The sequence below is a fragment of the Enoplosus armatus genome, chromosome 11 (genome assembly GCF_043641665.1).
Source record: "Enoplosus armatus isolate fEnoArm2 chromosome 11, fEnoArm2.hap1, whole genome shotgun sequence".
NCBI classification, from domain to species: Eukaryota; Metazoa; Chordata; class Actinopteri; order Centrarchiformes; family Enoplosidae; genus Enoplosus; species Enoplosus armatus.
Window position 1 is genome coordinate 18,901,052 of NC_092190.1, and position 22,185 is coordinate 18,923,236.

The following is a 22,185-nucleotide window of genomic DNA, read 5'->3' on the forward strand; positions in this document are numbered from 1 at the left end:
AGAGGCCATAACATACCATTTCCATGTTATGCTGGCAACAGTGTGTTCCAACTTTGTGCAGCATAATATGATAAACCAATAAAATGCTACATCACTATGTTTTGTGTCGCCCTGCTAAGTTAGCTGAGGTTTCATTTTCTAAAAACAAGAACCACAGGCTGAGATGGATTTTGTGACACATCCAGATAAAGTGCAGTGATTTGAGAATGAATGTGTTATGGTCAGATCAGGTTCAAATACTTCAAAATGTAATGTTGTTGCAGCTTCTACAGTTGCACTAAAACACCACCAGGAGGCAAACTTGCCACAGGAAATGTAGAGAGAGAAACATCCGAATGTCCTGTCCTTGAATATGCACATAGCAGCTGAAATTATTGACGATGTTTTGCTCTTTTTCCATTCAGCTCAGTCAGCAGTAGACTTTGATAACCAAGGCAATACACCATAGATGAATTTGATATTGCTGTTGTGCAATATGCAGAAGTCATCCCATTTACATATTGTGGGATAAGACAGTGTTTCATAAAGATTTAATGAAAGAAAATATTATATTTACATAATTGTTTTGGTTTCCAGACACAGCAGGCAGCAAAAAGCACTGATAAACCCATGACCGTACCAGTCCAGTACCAAACAGTAGACCAGTTAGAGACTAGCTGGTGAACATATGGAGCTTTTAGCGGCTAAATAGCCAGAAATTACCTTCAGGAGTTGGTAGAGACAAAAAACAGAACTACAAGGAGACTTAGATTATACAACTCTAAATAAATGGTAATGTCGCTCAGTGTCTGCTGGATGTAAATGTCAATAGGCAATTGTTTGCTATGACATTCGCTATAAAGGTGATAATTTTAATAGCTTTAAACTTTACATGCTTTGTACATGACATGCATCAATTTAATATTCAAAACATATACTGTACAAGGCTTTTAATTACTTAACTAACCATTCAACGTCCCATGACTCTACTAAGGGTTTGCTTTGGTATCTAAATACTGATATATAATAGAGGCAGAAAAGCCGGATGCCTCATGTCTAATACATTGAGATTATTCCTCAGCCACATCCTGTGGCGTTTTGTTTGATTTGTGATGAAAGAGTTTCTTTTGTTCCTTATCTGATTTACGATGAGTTGGATCAAACGTTGGCATGATCAAAAGAGTTTGTGTGAAATGGGTAGCACTTTACAGTTTTGGGACATTATTGTTTTTCATCATAATTTGGTTTAAATGACCTCCCTTACTTCAGTCTGTCATCTTGTCACAGCTGTTTTGGTTGACAATTTTAACCTGTGAATCAGCTATAAGACAGCTTATAGATGACGACTTTCAGGCCTGTATTGAGTTTGATCATCATTGTGATAAACAAAAGAGGATGTTGATGATGATTAGATTATGCAGAGGGTGTCGGTTGTGGTAACTATGATGACGATGATGACAATAATAGTTGGAGGAATGTGCAAATGATTTGTTTTTATATTGTTGGAGCAAAACTATTAAAATCCCCAACAGATGTGACAGACCATCACCTTCCTACCTCTTCTGTGTTACACTAAACCAGTAAAGGCCAACACACATGATTTAACTCTATTGTGCCACCCATATTTCTCCTGTTTGTAACTAGACCTACTGTGTGCAGCTCATAATATGTATATATTGTATGATCCTTGCATCCAATTGTAGTGTTTTTACCAACAGAAGCTTTGGACAGTTCGCTGGATCCTTTCTTACCTTTCAACACGACTGTGTATATTAACTGCTGCAGATTTTTTATTTCACATTGCCAAACTGTTAGCTGTATTGTGCTGAACTGCACTGCATCTCTCGGGCATCACAGTTCCTCACTATCCACTATCCAAACTGACACAAGATCAGATACAAGTTGAGGAACTCAAACTCCACAAACTCCACAAAGAATGACATCAGAGCTCAGGTTTACTGACTTATTTATCCCTTAATCCTTCACAATTCAATTGAGTAGCAAAGCCCATTCCAAAGACTCCATAGACTTGCAATGCTATTTGTATCTGTTTCCATTTGAAGCTGAATGGAAAGATCAGACTGCAGTCATGTAACTTAGAGGATGGGTGCCAGTTCAGCTGAGGCTAATTGGATCACCCGTGGAGTTTCCTGAGACATGCATGCTCTGCTACAGTAGCTGGGTGGAGGATTAAAACTGGTCTTTACTACTACGACATCGCTACTGCAGCACGTCAGCTGTGATTTCATGGTAGATCAAAACACTTTGATATTATTTCAGTAATAATAATAAAAGCTTTGCAAACCAAATCTTGACCAAAAGGGATATTTAGGTACAGGCAATCAGCCATGAAATAACTTAATAGATCAACGTTGTTGAAACTATGTAATGCCACCTGTTCAGTGATCATACAGCAGTATTTTAACATTTTGAAGGTCCAGAGAAGTCAAAGATTACAACCTGAGGAATGGACAACAAGTGAATGTATTGCAAGTAAAACAGGTGCAGGTGATGTTTCTGAAAGTGCCTGGCATCAGGAATACTATGCATAGTTCACATTCTACTTTTGGTTATCCCAGAGCTGGCAAAACACTTGGCGCAGATTTATTTCCAGCAACTCTTCAGGGAACATTCTTGTATTAACGTTTGGGTCGAAGAGTGCTTATGTGGTTTCAAACATGTTAAAAATAATAAGTTAGAAAATTGTAGATCCATAACCACTGTGTGACACCATTCCCAGAGTTGTTTACATTTTGATTTTATGGAGAGGTTAAGGATATGTTTTTCACTTTCAAACTAATTAGCTTGTTTGTGCATTAACACTTTTTAGGGACATTGCAGTATGTGACAGCTACTGTCTCCAGTCCAAGAAATCACTACGTAAACAAAACCAGTGGTGGAGCAATTTAGTTTGACCACTGTTGGTCAGTGATACCAGGAGGTTTTTTTTTTTTATTTGAGCTTTATTTAAACAGGTAATCTCATTTAGACACAGGTCTCATTCTCAAGAGAGACATGGTAAAAGGTGGCATTAAACCTGAATAGTGTATAGTTCCACAAAGTGTCACTCTCTGCCTGATTCTCATGCTTGATTTTCATGTGTGAAAATATGTGAAATGGAAGAGGACTCTGATTTGAACATACCTGTAATGAACAGGTCTTAACAGTGAGCAAACAGGCCAGTGTAGGTACTCCACTACACAGATGGATACATTAATCATTCATTAATAGAAAAAAACAAGCATTAAGGACACCAACTTAATGACTGATAATGTGAGGTAAAGTCAGTGAATAGGCCTATACATCATTCACCATTGTTTATGAGTTTGCGGATCTATTTTGCTGATTAGCACTGAAGATTAAAGGGACCGGACTAGTGGAGAAGAATAGCACAGGAACCGGAATAGTGCTCGTTACCTGTGCGCATACAGGCCATCAATGGCAACCTAGAACTAAAAACAACACCCCTAATGATTGGATCATTGATTGGCTTTCTCATTGGCTGGCTCGGCTGTCAGTCAGCGGCAGCACTTGCTGGTTCGTTTAAACCCATGATTTACGCAGAGCGACTAATCTTCATTGAGGCTGCAGCCGTAGGATTGTGTCGCAGCGTTCCCCTGCTGAGCATCTGCTGGAATACAAGTTCACTTTGAAAAACCAGCTCCATCGTCGTCCCCCTTTGCCGCCCAGGAGACACCCAGACGTGTAAATGGAGTTTCAATCATTGTCGTGACTGTTCTTCGCCGCCTCTCACCCTGCAGAAGACTGCGTTGAAGTTGCAGCAGCATCCATACCCCCGCGGCTCCCTCCTTCCTCGCAGACATGGGAACCGTCCTCTCTATATCTCCGGCGACGAAGAAGGCATCTATCATGGACTCCGAGGTCGCGGGAGACGGACTCAAAAACGACAAGAGCCTCAAGCGGCACTCGATGTTCGTCTCCCTCTCCTGGAAGAAGCTGGTGGCCAATTCGGCCAAGAAGAGTGCCAAGAAAGTGACCCCGAACCCGCTGCCCGCTCGTGACCTCCCGTCCGGCCAGGTGGCTCAGCTCAACAGCGAGAACATCAGGAAAACGCACCAGACCGAAGAGAAGAAGCCCAAAGCCCCGATCCCGGTCCCGGTGCCCACGGTCCCCACGCAGAACAAGGACGCTGTCGTCCCGAACGGGAGGCTTTGCTCGGTCCAGAAGCAGCCCAGCAGCCTGTCTCTGGTGTCACCGAGGCGGATAGTTATCCAGGCTTCAACCGGGGAGCTCCTGCGCTGTCTGGGGGACTTCATGTGCCGCAGGTGTTATAAACTGAAAGAGTTAAACAGCGGAGAGGTGATCCTCTGGTTCCGGAACATTGACCGGACTCTTTTGCTCCAGGGCTGGCAGGACCAAGGCTTCATCACGCCGGCCAACGTGGTGTTCGTGTACCTGCTGTGCGACGACACGGTGGCGGACAGCATCGACAGCCCGGCCGAGCTGCAGGGCACCTTTCAGGCTTGCCTCTACCTCGCCTACTCCTACATGGGCAACGAGATCTCCTACCCGCTCAAGCCGTTCATGATCGAGGCGAACAAGGACGTTTTCTGGGAGACTTCGCTCCGGATCATCAACAGGATGAGTGCCAAAATGTTGCAGCTGAACGCAGACCCGCACTTTTTCACCGAGGTCTTCCAGGACCTGAAAAACCAACGAGACACCTGCGAGTCAAACCTGGACCGCTGACATGGAAACAGCCGAGACACTGGTGTGTTTTTTTAAAAAAAAGATGAATGTTCCTGCAAAATCACATAAAGGTGGTTTTGAATGTAAAGGCCAACGTGGAAGGCTTCTCACGTCTGGGCTGAATATCTCTCTAGTTACACAACTTCAGTGTGGTGTTTAGGCTACAGTGTTGGAGATTTCATAAATGCATGCCAATGGTATATTGTCCTCTTTCGTCTTGTCCCTTGAGAGACGCGGGGGTTGACTTGGTGGCACTCAAATCCCCCGTTTCGTTCATGATTAGCCTACTTTCCGGTTAAAGTGCGTGGATGTCGCAGTGAGGTGATCTTCCAGGCGGGACCAGAATAGATGCGTGTTTGTGAGGGTGCCGAGAGGCGGAGCTGTCCGAGGTGCTGACCTGTGCAGCCATTTCTCGTCTGCTCCCTGCTATTTGAGTCACTTCGCCACAACAGGAGCCAAGAGTGGCTTAAGAGGACCAGAGTCAGCCCAACACACCCTCAGCACATAAGCCTAAGCCTTGTGAGAGGAGGTGTACACTATATTGTGCTTTTTTAAATTCTCTACCAGCTGATAGTTAAGCTGTTAAACATGCAACATATATCAGAAGCATGCTTCTTTAAGGGGACAAAACATATGACTTGGTAGAACTGTAGATATTCCTCTAAGGGTAACAGGTGGACAGCTAGTTTCAATCTGCAGACTTTGACTGCAGAAAAGCATCCTGCTGTGTATGTACAGTGTCTTCATGCCTGGTTGGAATGTAACTGTTTTCAGCTTCTGTTGTGTGATTAAAACCACCAATTTCTTCATATAAATCACCTCATTTTGAATTAAAAATAGCTTTTTTTTCTTTTCTTTTTTTTACCAGCATGACGTTGTAGGGATGTACCTGTAAGTGAGCCGTTGGTTCAAGTTTAAACATGAGGGTAGGGAGCAGAAATGTAAAATTAGTGTGGAATGTGGTAAACCGCACTAAATGGGCCCATAGGTGGCCATACAGCCTGAGTATCAACCCAAGGCCTCTGTCGTGTATTGCTTTCCAATACATTGCGGAGGCCAACATAAGTAGAGACTGACTGGAATGTACACTTTTTCTCATTATGTGCCAACTATTTAATACTCTTGGCCTGTAACTATATGGTTTACATGTACATATCCCACATTTTAACTTTGCTCTGTATTTATTTTCTCTGCCTGTTTTGAAGGTGGCTGTATGTGATGTAGTTCAAGCATAACACAACAAAAAAACAACTAGAGCTTAATGGTCAAATGGTATTTTTGCCCTGCTCTGTAAATGTGCTGTGGGCATCAGTTTGCTGGGTTCAACTCACTCTCAGTGCAGTCAATTCAGGAAGGACGTCTCCTGGTGATGGAAGTATTGAATGTGAGGGTCTCAGAAGACTATCATTTGCGCACATCAGTGCAGTTTCTATAAGCTTAACGTGACACTCTGAAACCAGGTTTATAGGGCAAACCTGATCGTCATTATTCAGTATTATGCTCCTTCAAAGTGATCATTGTGATGTTGTGTTGTGAGCCCATTGCTTGGAAAGTGGAATATAATGCTGCTATTTTGCACAGTTCTGATCAAACCCGTTGATGTTTTGCACAGTGGTATAACATAATGGTCGTGTACCGGTGTTTCCTTTCAGGCACTGGCGTGTTTGCCATTAAGTTTGCAGTTAATGTTTCTAGGATGACCATCTGTGAATTAGATCTTTTGTACAGTTCATTTTTCCTATATGTCAGCTACAGAAAGTGATGTGTGTGTTGCCTGTGGTGTCGCACCGCAGTTGCATTCATTCTCTCCACATGTTAATAAAAGGACAATACAGTACTTGTTTATGGTGACCATGATGAAATAAATCCAAATTTAAGTAGGATCTCATCTCTCTTGCACTGTTTTGTTCATTTAACACGTTGTCTTGATGTTTAAGTGTGGGTGCACTACCGTGTATACCCTTAATATATATCTCATGCATGCAGCCCATCTTATTTTACAAACCTTGGAGTTTTCTGGAGCAGTAATTAACTTGGACAGCCTCTCATCCACTCACACCACCCACTAATCCTTTGATTTGCAGGGAACTCTTGAGACATGGTTATGCAATAGAAATAAGTCCATGACGAATATGCTTACTGGGATGATACCATAGGTTGCCATGAGACTGAAGCTCATGGGATTTCATTGGTTGCCATGAGACAAAAACTCATCAGATAGAGGTATTCATACATGGAAAAGTTTACTGAGCCAAGAGAGAGAGACTGACTCAAAGGTAGAATAATGTTTTGAGGCTTTATATCCTGACTGGTTTACGGGTGTATAAGCAAGTGGCAGAGGTATATCTCTAAGAACAGCTTCGTTTCATCCTCGAGTATGTTGCAGTTGATGTACCTGTGACGCACAAGTAAGCTGACACATATAGAGGATATTTTTTGTATCCTATCTTTGTGTCCTGGATTTTCTAATTGGGGCCACATACTGAAAATGAGAAGCTGAAATGGGGACACAGAAACCAAACAGTAAGAGAGTAAATTGTAAAAAAAAAAAAAAGAATATATATATATATATATATATATATCAGGAGGAATATGCATGCATCAATCTGCACACACATATTGATAATGACTCTCAGAGATATGCAAAATTGAGGAATTTAATATTAAAATATGCCTCACTTGAGTTGCATTTGACAATAAAATGTAACATGAAGCTTCAGAAGCTTCCTTAGTTTGGAGCATGGATGCACTGATGATATGCTGTGTGAGAGACTGGATCTGGATTGACAAGGGTTTCCTCCTGTTTTTTATGAATAAGCCACATGGGCTGGAGGGTTCTTTCATGTGATTGGTTAGAATCTGCTGCAGTCTCAGGACTGTCTGTGACTCTCTCTCTCTCTCTCTCTCTCTCTCTCTCTCTCTCTCTCTCTCTCTCTCTCTCTCTCTGTCAGTCTGTCTGTCTTATACTGTAGGGGCATGCAGTATCTATTTACAGAACAAAATGAATAAAGGCAGACAGAAAATGACTAAAAAAAATCACGACAGAAATGGAACAGGAGTGACATAGTTTGAGGGGAAGGCAGAGGTAGAGAGAGTGGAAAGAAAGTGGAACAGCGAGAACACAGAGGGATAGAGAAAAAAGAGACAGACAGTTTTTCAGTTTCATTCATTTACTGCCATCGAATGTCAGTCTGGTGACGATAAAGAAGAGGGTCAAAGCCTCATTTCAATAATAAATGCTATAAGATTTATCTAGAATGACCAGAGGTGAAACGTTAGCCACATTTAGCTTCACATTGTTGCATATTTTGTACCAGTTTGTTGAAGGACAATAAACTTACATACTAGTATTGCTTCTGTACAACAAACTTGGCCGATCTATTTTTAGTGTTTTAAGCAGAATATGATACGAAATTCTCTAAAGTTCAAAATCTTTTATCTGTTTGTCCCTGCCATGTTTTGTTAAACAGTTTCAACTTTCATGTGAACTGAAGGGTTACACACTCAGTCGGATGATTTGTGAGGTCAAACAGCTAATAGCCAAAAAATAGCTTTTAGTTCGGTTTTGTTTGTTTTTACAGGTTGACTTCACGGCAGAATCCTGCAGCAGCGTTATGTAACAGCCTCCCAGTGCAGTGTTGTGAGTCTTCTCTTTATTATTAAGATTCAGCCCGGGTCTCCTGCATATCTGTCTGCCAGCCTGCTTTCTGCATTCTTCCCCTCCGTGTCTCTATAGTAACGGGTAGGTAAGTGAATGAGAGCTGGACAAAGTGAGCTTGTGTGGGACTGAGCGTGGGCTGAACCACTGCACAGCACATACACACTGCAGTGATCAACAGAAGGCCTGCACACAGTGTTCGTGAGCGTCTGTCGGTGCAGGCGTGTTCCCGACTCCCCCACATCCAGCCGCTCACTGCCTTTTCTGCTTTACCTCTGCCTTGGTACTGCTGCACTCCTCTGGATTTGTGATCTGAAAGAAAAGAGCAACAGTATAGTTTGTCCTCTGCATTACAGATGTCACACTTGCACTTCCATTTAAGTCTACAGATCATCATCTCATTGTTTATCATCGTATTTTTTGTTTTACTGAGGACACATGCAGACTGAGATCAGATGTTTACATGCCTCAGTATCTGGGTTATATTCCATTTAGGTTTCTTAAATCCAGGATAAGGATACATATAATGATGTTTATGAGCACAAACACATAACCAGAATACACCAAAAACATGATAATAACCAGGAAATTGAGTTCAGGCTGCAGTCACTGTACTGTCACTGCATTCGTATTTTGTAATTTATTTAATACAGCAAGTCTCTCACATAAATGTCTTTATGTGTTTTAGGTTTATGTCACACAGCCCTGAACTGGAGTCTGCAGGCTTCAGGTATCTTGATTGAAATGTTTGCAACATGATGTAAAACAAAGCTGAGCATCTACTGTTGCCAGAACTGCATGTGAAAGACAGAGGTGGTAATTAACTAAGTGCATTTAATCAAGTACTGCCCTTAAGTACAACTTAGCGGTACTTGCGGTCTTGTGGTCAGATTTCAGATTTCAGTCTATGGGTTGTTAGCAGCTCCACCAAAGAGATATTTCACGTCTAAACTCTCAGATGGTTTCATCTAAATAACTATTAGACAAAGAGTTAACATAATATTACACAAATATACACAAATAATAGAAATTCGAGAAAAGTCTTAAAAAAGAAATACAGATTTGTGTAGCAGAACTTTGTTTTGTGTTCTTTCCTACGTCACGTTAATAATCATCTCATGACCCCTCAGATTTATCTGACTGTACTCTCGGACTGTAAACAAAGTAGTTAAAACTAGCTTCACGTCAACCATCAGTAAAATGCTGCTTATGCACTGGTGGATCAGTATTAATAACCTAATAATATCACAGTCAGTTACAAAGGAAGTTTTACTGCAGAACCAGTACTTGAGTAAGATGCTTACTGCAGAACTTTTGCTTATAATGGAGTATTTTGACATATTGTATATTGGTACTTTTACTCATGCAAATACTTCTTCCAGCACTGGTGAAAGATTAGGACAATGGAAAAAAGGTATAAAATGTAAATAAAAAATAAAATTAAAATAATGAAAATAAGTTTGGATTGTTTTGTAACTCGATTAAGACATCACCTTTAACAGTGTGCATACAGTCCCGAGTTTACTTCACTGTCTCTTGAAAAAGGATTTGTCAGCTTCACCCAAGTGGAAAAAAGATCAAACCTCGACCAACTGAGGAAACACCCTATAGGGATTATGTCTATTTTGCCTTGCTACATAACCACCCGGCTAATCTCTTTAACTAGATTACTCCAGCATCTAGTTGCAGTGAGAGTCAGTCGCTCACCACTTCTACATAGCAGGGTGAAGTCAGTAGGGACCAAAGAATTCACTTCATGGTACAGTTCATTAAAGAGTGATATGTTCAATACTGTATATGTTATATAACCATATAATGTTGTGTTTATATGACACTTATTTAAATTTAGTATACTAATTCCTCCATTCACCACACACCTACTCAGTGTTCATTGTTATTTTCTCATCTTAATTTGCCAGTGAATCACTTCACACCACATGAATCTGCATGATTATTCATCCATTTAGTTTTACGTAACAGCCAAAATCTAACACTGGATTTTGAAGTATAGAGGCGCTTCAATCCAAGACCATTATCTACACTGACAAATTAACATGTCAGAAGCAGACCATTACCTGTTTCCTGTCCTCCTGCTTTAATATTTGCCACCTGTGAGACACTTTTATCTCATCTTATGCCAAACTATTGCTTTCACAGTATGTAGTCTGAAGGATTTTTGAAAATGGTTTAATTCATATATGGAAACAGCCAGAAATACAGTCTTGTAATGCTGAACAGCTCTAGAAAAGCTTGTGTTGTATGATAGTTAGTGCCATCTCAACGCTAACTGTAGTCATAGTAGGGAGGTTGGGTAATTCTTGACGGATTAAAGACACCAAATAAATTAAACTCCTTAATCATTCAACCAATGCTAAAAAATGCCTAAAACCACTCAAATTAACACATCCCTGAGTTTTTGTCTTGCCTTTTCCACATTTTCCACACATCAAAAGCATGGAGGATGAATAAACACAGACAGGAGGTTGATTTTAACCAGCTCACAGAGTGTGTGCCTATGAAAAAAGGATAAAAAAAAACTATTGGTCTAAGTTTACTTTTACCTCTCTGGTTTCTCTTTTCCTTACCTCTTTGAGTCTCTCACCTTTTCACACACCTCTTTCTCTCTCCCTCTTATTTTCAAGTCTATTTCAGCACCTCGTAGGTGTGATGTTCTAATTTAGCTGAGCCTTCATTACCACTCTCTCCTGCTGGAAGAATGAGTCACCGACTGCAACACATAAGGCAACATGAAGCCCACTGACTGCCTTACCCTGTTCTAATAATGCACTGTTGTGGGACTGAGAGAACTGAACATGTGACTCATGTACACCTGTCAGGGTAAAATGCAGTGATAAAAAGTGAACAAACACCCTGGAAACAGTTTCTGTTGTTGTCTGCGTTACTTGCAGCATTTCTATATTTGGTTGTGTTTTCTCTATTTGCTTGTGTTATGTCTATTTGTCTGTGTTTTATTAAGTTGCAGTGCGTTGAGCTCTCAGGGCCGCCATTTTTTCATGATGTCCTCTTCATTTCTTCAGAATTAGATTTTCCAACAGCGCAGCTCAGAGCCCGTGAATGCGGCATTGTGCAGCAACGTACTCTCAGCTGTAGAAGTCGGAGCTTCCCGCCATCACCTGAACGCTTCTCGCTGAAAGCTTCTGAGAAGAAAAATTAATGTAACTGCATTATCACACAACAGTAATGTAAGATTGACAGAATGTTCACTGTGATGGATTATCAGCTTTGAATGTCTTTAAGTAGATTTTTACACCCTACTGACCTGAACTGAAACCAAGAAGGTACAAAAAACATGATAACGTACGATATGTGCTTTGAAAATGGGTTACAACATCGGTGTAGTAAATTGCATTGTGTCAGCGACAAGGCCAAGTCCTGAGGACAGGTTTGAGACAGTCTGTGTGCCCATAGACGGCCTATGAATATATCCATCATCATCCATTCATATCCAAATCACTAAGAATGCACTCAGGTCTGTTGAAGTCGCTGATCTCCACAAACACCATTAATTTTTCCTTTTCAGTGAGACAGAAGTTTCATTTCTGACATAAGTGCTGCTAAGTAACATTAAGATATTCTTCCCTTCGGTCCCTCTCCTCCTCCTCCTCCTTTCCTTCTCGCTCCTCAGTCTTCTACATTCACACTGTTAATCCTGTGGCTTGCAATGAAAACACCCACCTAGTTTGTTACGCAATAAGAAGAGAGAGGATGAGTGCTGCTTAGGAGCAACAATAGGCGCTGCAGATTAGTGGCAGTAGCAGTTGGCAGAGAAGGCAGTGACGATTATGACGATTACAATATTGTGGAAGTGACTTAACCCCTGTGGAGTTTCCACAATGTTATTATGAGAAGCACAATATAAGGAGTCTAGAGGGATGGACATCTTTCTTTCTCTTTCTCTCTCTGTTGTTTAAATCCTAACAGACTGCTAGCAATCTCACACACACACACACACACACACACACACACACACAGAGGGAGAGAGAGAGATTCAGTTGTCAATAGCGATCCCAAGTCTTTCCTATTGATATGCAGGACACACACACACAAACGCTGCTGTGAATGAGTGACCCACTCTCTCTGTTTCTTTCACAAACACCCATTTAAGAATAATATAGAATTCATAAGAACTTGGCACAGGAATTTTGTCTTTTTAAGTTTCCTTAAGAAATACATTTGTTTCTTAGCTTTAATAATAATAATAATGATAATAATAATAATACGCTTTATTTGTGTAGCACCTTACATACAAAACATGCAGCTCAAAGTACTTTACATTTGAAAAGGAACAAAAACAGGAAACACACATTACATTTAAAAGAAAGCAGATAAAGTGCTTTGCGTTGCAGAGAAAGCAAACCATTTGAAAGATCAAGAAATAAAAAAGACATTTAAATGCATAAAAGGTCATTTAAAAACAGCATGTTCGTGCTCCGTGTGAAGCGCGCATATCGTAAGAAGTGGTGCTAGAAAAAGGCTAGGTGGAAGAGATATGTTTTTAAGTGGCGTTTAAAAATGTCAGCAGAGCCTGCCTCTCTGATATCTTTGGGTAAGCCAGTCCGAAGCCATTGAGAGCTTTGTAAAGAAGTAGAAGGACTTTAAAAGAAGATACAGGGAGCCAGTGCAGTGTAGCTAAGCAGCATGTGAGCAGTGAGCATGTCTTTTTTCTGTCAAGATGGCGCCGCACTAGTGGCAGCCTGTTGCAGCAGCTCTCGCTACCTTATCTTATGAATGAATTTCTTCTGGTTTGATCCAGGGAGTCAGATTACCAAGTGTTTTAAGCAGCTCATCCCTTTTGGATTTGGGGCTAACAAATAGAATTTCTGTCTCATCCTCATTTGGTTAAGAAAGTTGTTTATCAATTTAATTGCCGCCAAGCATGCAGTGAGGGAGCTTAAGGCATCTACTTCACTTGGCTCAAGGGATATGTACCATTGTGTATCATCAGCATAGCTATGGAAGCTCCCTTGTGCAACACCAGAGGTTATGTCATGTTTCACTGACACGTGGACCCCGAGACAAAAAACTGTTCTTCCCGTGATGTATGTTCAGAGCCAGTTTACACACACATTCGGGGAGGCTGACCCACTTCTCAAGGCGGTTTAAGAGAATTTGTGCGAGTCCAATATCCAGTATCATGGAGTTTTAATGTTAATATTCACCCCTGAGCTTGATCTTTGATGTGTAATTGGCGTATATACATTAACTCTGGTAACTATCACAATTTTTTTTTTTTTAGAGCATAGCACATTTTCCATATACACACCTGGACCACAGGAAAGAAAACAAACAATGAGTGTTTGAACCTCGTTGCTGCAGCTACCATTATGCTGTGAAACTATTATATGTAACAGGCATAACACTCTCATGTCCATTGTCTGATAATGCTCAGTCCAGACGTACTTTCATCTCTGTAGACACTTTCATAAAATGAGGCTTGGGGTTAATCTGCTATTTGCAGATGCTTCTATGTTCTACATTAGAGCACCTCTATCGCCTGGTTATGTAAACAGTGTTCTGACGTTGGAAGAGTTATGGCGCCCCCGCGTGGTTGATGAGGTTTACTGTCATATTTTGCCCATGAAAAGTTGACATAATAACAAGTAATGACTACTAATGAAATTCCTATGTAATACAGAAAATTATGACGTTGTTATTTGTACTTCTGCACTGTAGATTTGTTGTCTGATGAGTCTTATAGATCCAGACTTTTAAGCAGTGTGCTCAGTGATGCTTGGAATAATTCAGATTTTATTCTAAACAAAAAACTATGGCTGTGGATTTTTTCCTGCTACATTATGACTACCTCCAGTTGTAGCCCATTGCTTTCTTCAACAATGCCAATGCAAATGTATTAATAAGGGTGCTTAGGCCACATCTGCATGGCATCTGGATGTCAGCTTTGACCTTTCACATTAAACACTAAATGTAAGACTTATGGTTGGTTCATTATTATATTTTTTCTGTGTTGACAATCAGGATGAGGAACTAAGACCCTGTTAGGCCAGGTACACATTTACAGCTGACTTTGAAATAACAAAATGATATCCGTTTTGTTATTTTTGTTTTTGTTACAGCAAGATTGTCATTGTAGGCAAATAATTTGGGATGACTCTGCTGGCATAACTGCTTGTTTCAACTAGTGGCCAGAATTACACGCCACTGCGTTGGTGAATATCTAATTCTAATTCTAATCTTGTCATCATGATCATCACCAGTTTACTTATTATCATTTCAAAGGAATGTATCATGAATACAAACTCACTTGAGAGAACAAGAACGCTGACAGTGTGAGCATGGGTGGTGATGCGCCGAGTTAAATGTGACACAAACGTCTGAGGCGTTTGGCGGCTTTAGTGGCGTTTGGACTGAAGCAAAATGGCATCAACACATAATTCAAACACATACTGACAGAGACATTTATTCATAACAGTCTGTTTTTATTTACTTTTTTTTATTGGTACAGTTTTTTTTAGCTACAGTATGAAGCTGTGTGAATGAATGCAATATAATTCACTCCAAAATCACCTAAATTAAGCAGCGATAGCCTGAGCCTGTCTCTACCCTACATTATTTACAGAGGAGCTTCATAGTTTGTTACTATTCACGTCAGAGACTATTTCACACAAATTACAACCCTGTACCTCTCTACTGGTTTTATTTTTATTGCATGTAGGTTACGTTTGATTTTCCTATAAGGGCATGGTTATGTGTAATCTGATTTCTAAACAGTGATTAAAGTGACAACATATTTCAGGTTTTCAAGTGGTGATATTTAGATATTTAGTGAAAGAAAAAATGATGTCCAAGACGTTAGGCCACTCCAAAACCACGAGATGGCGCCAAAAGTCCAATAATAACCAGCGGTGTGGCGCAAGCTGGTGCAAATACATCCACCCGCATGTAGAAACAGCCACCGAACTCAAGACAGGAGGATGAGAGACAGCAAAGGAACAGAGAAGGATGGCAGCTGATAGGTATAAAACCGACAATCTGTATTTCATTATCTCTTTTTTCAAAATATTTTTTCATTTTTAAAACCGGTCTAAAACTCGCTAAATTTTGTTCATTTCCGATTTAATCTCACAGATTATGGCCCAAAGTGAGAAGTCTATATTCGGGATCTTTATGGGTCGAAATCGAACAAATATAATTACTAAAATACCGTGCGTAAAGGTTCAAACCATACTGCGCAATTTGATGGATAGGATTTAATGATTTGCTCGTGAAAAGATGTCTTGGTTTAAATTTTAAAATGGCTAAATGATTTAGTGTTTAGACATCTCGTCTCAGCAGGACTACTGACTACAGGTCCATAATTACAAGTTTAAATATAACCTACCCTGTTGACACAATCGTTACGTGCAGTGCGCGTCTAAAAACATTCTTTTTAACCAGTATAGGTTACCAAAACCGACCTCTCGGTGCTCTTTGTCATCTCTCCTCGCTCGTTGCCGTGTTACCTGCGGTGTCTATGTGTTCCCAGGTTGTCTAAAAGATGCATTAAGAGTCAGTTGTAATGGCTATTGATGTTAGTCAGGCTGTTGATGTTGTTGACACAGCTGATGTGGGACGGAGAAACGGTGCCGAATGGCCCCGTAGGCTGGAGGTTGTGGCTGTGATACAGAGCCGCCGGAGGGGAACCGGGCCAGTAGGAGAAACCCGACGGCCCCACGCCGGGAGCCACGAGGTTCAGTTTGGAGATCCCGGAGAAGGGAATCGGGGAGAAGTTACCCTGAAACTTGTAGATGGCCTGCTCCGTGGTGGACGGCTGGCACACCTGCGCCAGGCCGTGGAAATCAAACTTGTAGGCGTAGCGCTTGCCGTGGACCTTGGTCATGATGTTCTTGTCGTAGTAGTAGCGCAGCGCCCGGCTCAGCTTATCGTAGTTCATGTTGGGTTTGCTTTTGCGCTCCCCCCAGCGCCGAGCCACCTCGTCCGGGTCGATGAGCTTGAACTCGCCGTTGGTGCCCTCCCAGGCGATGCACGACATGTTGGCGCTGTCAGAGAGGAGCTCCAGCAGGAACTGCCACAGCTGAATCTGCCCGCTGCCTGCAGAGGGGGGGGGGGGGGGGGGGGGGGGGGGGGCATGGTGTTAAAGAGTCTAAAAGTAAACTGATCAAAGCAACGCAGAGAAAGATTAGAAAATGCATTCACTCAATAAATCAGTAACTTAATAAGACATTTTATGTGAAACCACATGAAAACCATGTCTGCGGCCCCCAGTGTCTTTTATCACTTTTATCAAATAATATACTGTCATCAGTCATAAACATTTTAGCAGATAAAGTGATAAATACATCTCTGTTTTTCAAGGCAAATTGCAGACTGATCGCTGATAAAACGATACGCATTTCGAGACATTTGAATGTACATGCTTTCAATTAAAACTGTCCAGATGTTATTTCAAGCGAACCAGTTTTGTATAATTTACAAAATCGCATGTTTCGATGCGTCTTGAGCAGATTGTTTTTCTTTGTTAGTCTATATGTTTAAATGCATCTTATAACATTATATATTTTAAAGCAACATGGTCGTCTTCATAATGTCTATTTTAATATATATTGTAGGAGCTCATATTGTCTTCAGGTCATTTACATTTTAAAAACAGTCTCTCAGATATTTTTCATATTCACTTGTATTTTTCATTTAAAACCGTCACACACGGCTATATTTTGTCTGGCTGTGTGAGGTGTTGATGTCGTTTAGCACTCCATCACAGTGTAATTAAATCACTGACAATGAGCTGTGGACTAACGGCAGATGGATTCTGCTGTATGGCAGTTTTTGTTTTATCTTATTTTAATGTACCCAGTTTAATTGATTTAGGTATTGCATTTCCCTCGATCTATGATTCAGTTTTCAGCCTAAGAATGGATGACACAAGATGATTTTGGGGTGACAAAATCTCTTTATTAATTGAAAAAAAAAAATCCCATATTATCTGTGGCCAGCAAACATAATGCAGCTGCAAGCTGAGAGTAAGAATGCAGAAAGGAGGTATATCTACTGCACACCAGTTCGACCTTTGACAGAAGCACAAATGAAATGCAATAGAAAATAATATATTTTTAAATATGAAAGTGAATATAGAATTATTTTTGTTACTATAGCCAGAAAATTAAAGTTTCCCTCAGAGGCTTTTTTTTTACATGATTAATAATACGACCACACAACAGCTATTTATATTTATTATTTATCATCATTATCAATATTTTCAAATATTGTGTTGGAGGGTTGGAGGGCTTTTTTCATATCATAATAAGCTAACTGATAATAAATAACTGTGCCCTATCGTTGTGTGTCCTGACAGGCCATTGAGGTTCTTACCTTTCTGTACTCCTGTGTTTATTGGACCCCAAGTTGTTCCTTTGCTTTCTTTCAACAGATTTTCTGTTGGATCTGAAATCAAAACAGAGACACTGTCAGGATCACCAGCTGCCTATCCTCCCGGCATGTTATCTGTTTCATATCGTCTATAAATAATCCGTTTTAGGAAGCCATTCAGGGTCATTTTAGATTCAAATCTTAAGAAAACAACTTCATTTTGTGTCCAGAATTTCCTAGAAATCATCTAACTAGAAGACACATCACAGTGACTAAAGGGTGAATTAAATCAAATAAACTCTAGATGGACTTCTTCTCATCTGCACAGCTGTTGTGAAATTGTTATTAGAGGCTGTGAAGTTGAGCAGAGCCTTGCATACGATTCAAGCCAAAATAAAATGTTAAGACATTTTTAAAAAATCTGAGCAAAAGTTCAAATTGATCAAAAATCCTAATTGTGTCCTCGTCCAGTCGCAGTCTAATGCAAGAAGCATGTCGTCTTTGCGGTCTCCTCTCCGGGAAGCCAGGAAACGCGTCCAGGAAAAAGGATTTCCGATTTCCGACAAAAGAGCAGACGGGCTTTCAGATTGAAAAGGCTCAACAATGCTGTGCCCCGGAGACGGAGCACCGCCGCGCCGGGACTCCGACACCCAGCACACTTTAAAGAAGGATTAGTCTTTCTCTAATTCTTTATACGGGACCAAATGACGAACCTGAGAGATACATGTTGAACATGAGGTTTCCTCCGCAGTCCTGTCTCATTGTGTTCAGTTGTTCAGAAAGGGTTGGATTTCATTTCGTTGGTGGCGGAGGAAAAGATTTTTATTAAACTTTATCTCATAACTGTGATCTGGAATAAATGCGGGTGGACAGATTGAAGTTTCCAGGCAACTGTCACTGGCCCCCATCTCTGAGACAATATTCAGACAGCAATTTCCCCTGGTGCATTGCTTTAATTAAAAGAGCAATTTACCTCTGTCAGCCCGCCTGGTGCCCACAATAAAAAGAGGCCGATAGAAATTCGGCCCTTATCAATCCGCCATCACAGTTTAATAAAGTTTCCGCGTTAAGATCTGAGTTTCTATGGTGAATTGAAGTGTTTGACATGGAAACCAGTTCAGATCCTCCTCACTTTTCCGCCTCTTTACCTCTCGGCAAACAACAAAGACCTATTTCATGTTGGAAAAAGAATATTTACCTTGAAAAACGCGCTTCAGTGCACACGAGAAAACAAGAACATTTCATCCCCCCTAACCTTCTGTTTGTGGGTTTAAGGTTATATAGCCTCAATCTGCGGGTAATGAGGTTGTAACTTTAAAACCATGGCTTCTGATGCCCACTGACCTTATCATGTTTTCCAATTCTAGCGGGGGGTTTTAGAGGCAGTGTGAAGCTTTGTGGGCTTTATTGGCTGTACTGAACATATTTGTCACTTTCTATAGGCCTACCTTTCCACAGTATATAGTCTAAACACCCTTTGAAATTATTAGTATAATCATTAAAGCTGTGGTTATAGCCTGGTAGTTTAAATGACTGACTCAAGCTATCCATACATTGTATTCACAAATATAGGCAGAACTCAACAAACATGTGATTTAGGTGCAACTAATGTTGGCATTACAGACACATAACATGAGGCTGATGATGCAGCACAACACTGTGATTAAATGTCATTTGAATCATTTTTATAAATCGATTTATATCACATCTGACACACAATCTCTAATATTGTTCCATGGGATCAATCCAGGACTATATCGTTATGATTTGAAGCCTATTCATGTAATTTATGAGTGTGTCAAAAAACCCTCCCATGATAAAGTTTTGTCCATAAATACCTAAAATGATGTGAGGTCCTTGATGATTAGTGTTTTAAGATGCGCACCATGTAAACGTGGAATACTTCTATCTCTCCCTGTGTTTTCTTCTCTACATCTGCATCTAATCAAGGCAAAAGCCCAATAAAATGGTAAAAAAAACCTTAAAAGAGAACATGTATGTGACAGTGATGTGTATGCATCTCTGCTGGGATCTTGTGTGGTTTAGCATTTTGCTTGCAATATCTGTGTCATGACTTTCATTTATGTCAGATTACACAGATTCTCATGGCCTTCCCTTGAAAAAGGTGAACATTTTGAAAGAAAATCTGTCAAATAAAATACATTAATTTGACCTGAAATTAATAAATAAAAAACAAATTAAAAAAATAAACTCACAACTTAAAATTAAATTACAATTACAATACTTTACCCTTTAATTCAAATCACACTTTGCATATCCGGCCTTCTGTGTTGACTGAACTGAAAGTAAATGCTCTGCTAATCATTCATCATCTGTTTTAGTGTTTGCTCTCTGTGTCAGCTGACTGAGCTCAGACATGCGCAAATGCGAACACACTGTAGAAACAAATGCAGTATACTTAACTGAGTATAGGCTATATATTTGTATCACAGGTTATCTTGTTTATTTGACTACACAGTTGTAGCATGCAAGTTTGTACATATAAGACCCTGTTCACATGTTCAGGCTTTGTAAAAACAGACTGTATAAGACTTGGATTGTCTTAGTAGTTTACATACGATGACATCTGATTTGAAGGTTTTTCTTCAAGACAAAGGGGCCTAAATCTTGCGTGACTGATCAATGCAATATAGCAAATAGTATATTTCCCATTAGTCCCCCTGGACTAAAAGCTGGGTTTTCCATTCTTCTCGTGGCAGCAGCTCCTCAGGGCTGGGCCTGTAGGTGTGTCTCTGGCGTCCCAGACTTGCTTTAGCTGCCTGTGTCCAAGTAAAAGTCGCAGGCAACTTAAAACAAGCCTCGAAAACTAGACTGTATCCATTGATGCAGTGGTAGATAAATAGCTGGGCAACCTCTGGTCAGTGATGAGGCAAGAAATCCACAGACAGAAAGAAAAAAACAAATACAAAATTACATAAACACAGAAAAGCATTCATTTGCTCTGTTTTGTTTTTTATTAATTCTATGCACACATCAATATGTTGCTACTTATTGATCTAGGCTATATACTTCAGAGTTTACGTCAAAAAAAGAGTTAAGTCAGCATCTGATGGTAGCTATCCCACAGTAGTAAAACTGAGGCATGTTCAACTTGCATAAATCCCATTAACAAACATACACACACAGTGTGTTTATATACTGTATATATAAAACATATTATATTTGCTTATACTTGTGTAAATGTAAGCCCTACACAGCGGCCTCTGTAGTCATTCTGTCACAAGATGGATATAAACATTCAGGCTAAATGGCTTCATTTGACACATTTCTCCATTTCAAAACCTACTGTAATTAATTTCAGTAAAGAACCCAACAACAACACCCTCATTAAATGATGGCTGTCACCAAGAATCAATGCAAAGTTCCCCTGTAAAGAACTTAAACTTACCTTAGGGCTCTGAACTGTGCAGCCAGAGGACCAGAGGTTGCAACTCACAAGACTACTGAAGCGTCACTCCTCTGTGAGTCGTGGAGCAGCTGCTTTAATCAGTCTGCAGAGGAATGTATGTTTGAGAAAGGTGTGTGTGCATGGTTACACATTTATCAAAAGATCCTGGTTTTTTGGGTGTGGGACTGTGAGCCGGTGCAGGCTTGTGGGTGTGTAACACGGAATCCAACGTCCTGGACCAACAGGAGGAGTGTGTGCGGAGGTAAACACACTCCAGGATCCCGGCGTGTGACTGTAAAATAAACATGATGGTGCCACATTAGAATAAGCAAACAAATGCTGAGTTGTGTGCAGGGCTGTAGAGGGGAAATACATGTTCAAGATGTGTGTAAGATGTATGAGTTTATGTCAGAAAGGGCCTCTTCCTGATGTTGGTTTTCAGTACCACCTTTGTAATTCGTAAAGAGCTAATACGGAGAATCAATAAGGGGTAGAGCTAAGGATTTTCACTTGGGTTAAACTAGTCAATGTGCTATGTTTTTTTTACCTCCAAACTTGGTGATTTTGAATTGTTCAGATAAACTGAAGGATTAAAGGTTCCTTAATGGGTTTTTTATACAGTTGACACTAAATAAATAATAATAAAAAACATTGGGATTGTCACAAAGGTGAAAACAGACCTGATTTAAGTAACTCACGGAAAGTTGTTCTGGACAGAAAAAATGGATACAACACTTACTGTCATCAATAACTAAAAACATTGCATGCATGAGGACCTCTGCTGGCCTCTTTTGAATTTCTTAAAGAATAATGAAACAGTTTGAATAAGGATGGCTGTGTGTGTGCGCTGACACCGTGGAGCAGCGGGAGTGTCTGCGTCTGTGTCAGCACACTGAGGTATTTACAGTGACACTGTTGTTTCTCTGTGCCTGGCTTTATTTTGGTCTTTGCTGTTTCAAATAGGCAAAGCAAGAGCAAGAGAACCTGAATTTGACTTTTATTTTCAAAAGATGATTCACATTAAGACAGGTGGTGCATGGTTTCAAAATGGCCACCCAGATTATCTGTTGCTTTACTGGCCATT

The 22,185-nt window shown here is 40.3% G+C and overlaps 2 protein-coding genes across 2 annotated transcripts; one reads left to right on the forward strand and one right to left on the reverse strand.

The window, feature by feature from the left end:
- Nucleotides 1–3,801: 3,801 nt before the first annotated feature.
- On the forward strand, nt 3,802–4,689 carry cdk5r2b (cyclin dependent kinase 5, regulatory subunit 2b (p39)). The gene has a single exon (XM_070915154.1). It carries the CDS (start codon nt 3,802–3,804, stop codon nt 4,687–4,689), a length of 888 nt encoding a protein of 295 aa, XP_070771255.1.
- An 11,186-nt stretch (nt 4,690–15,875) lies between these two features.
- On the reverse strand, nt 15,876–18,454 carry fev (FEV transcription factor, ETS family member). The gene is made up of 3 exons (XM_070915132.1): nt 18,406–18,454; nt 17,696–17,767; nt 15,876–16,417 (listed from the first exon to the last, which is right to left on the reverse strand). Exons 1-3 carry the CDS (start codon nt 18,452–18,454, stop codon nt 15,876–15,878), a joined length of 663 nt encoding a protein of 220 aa, XP_070771233.1.
- Nucleotides 18,455–22,185: the final 3,731 nt, after the last annotated feature.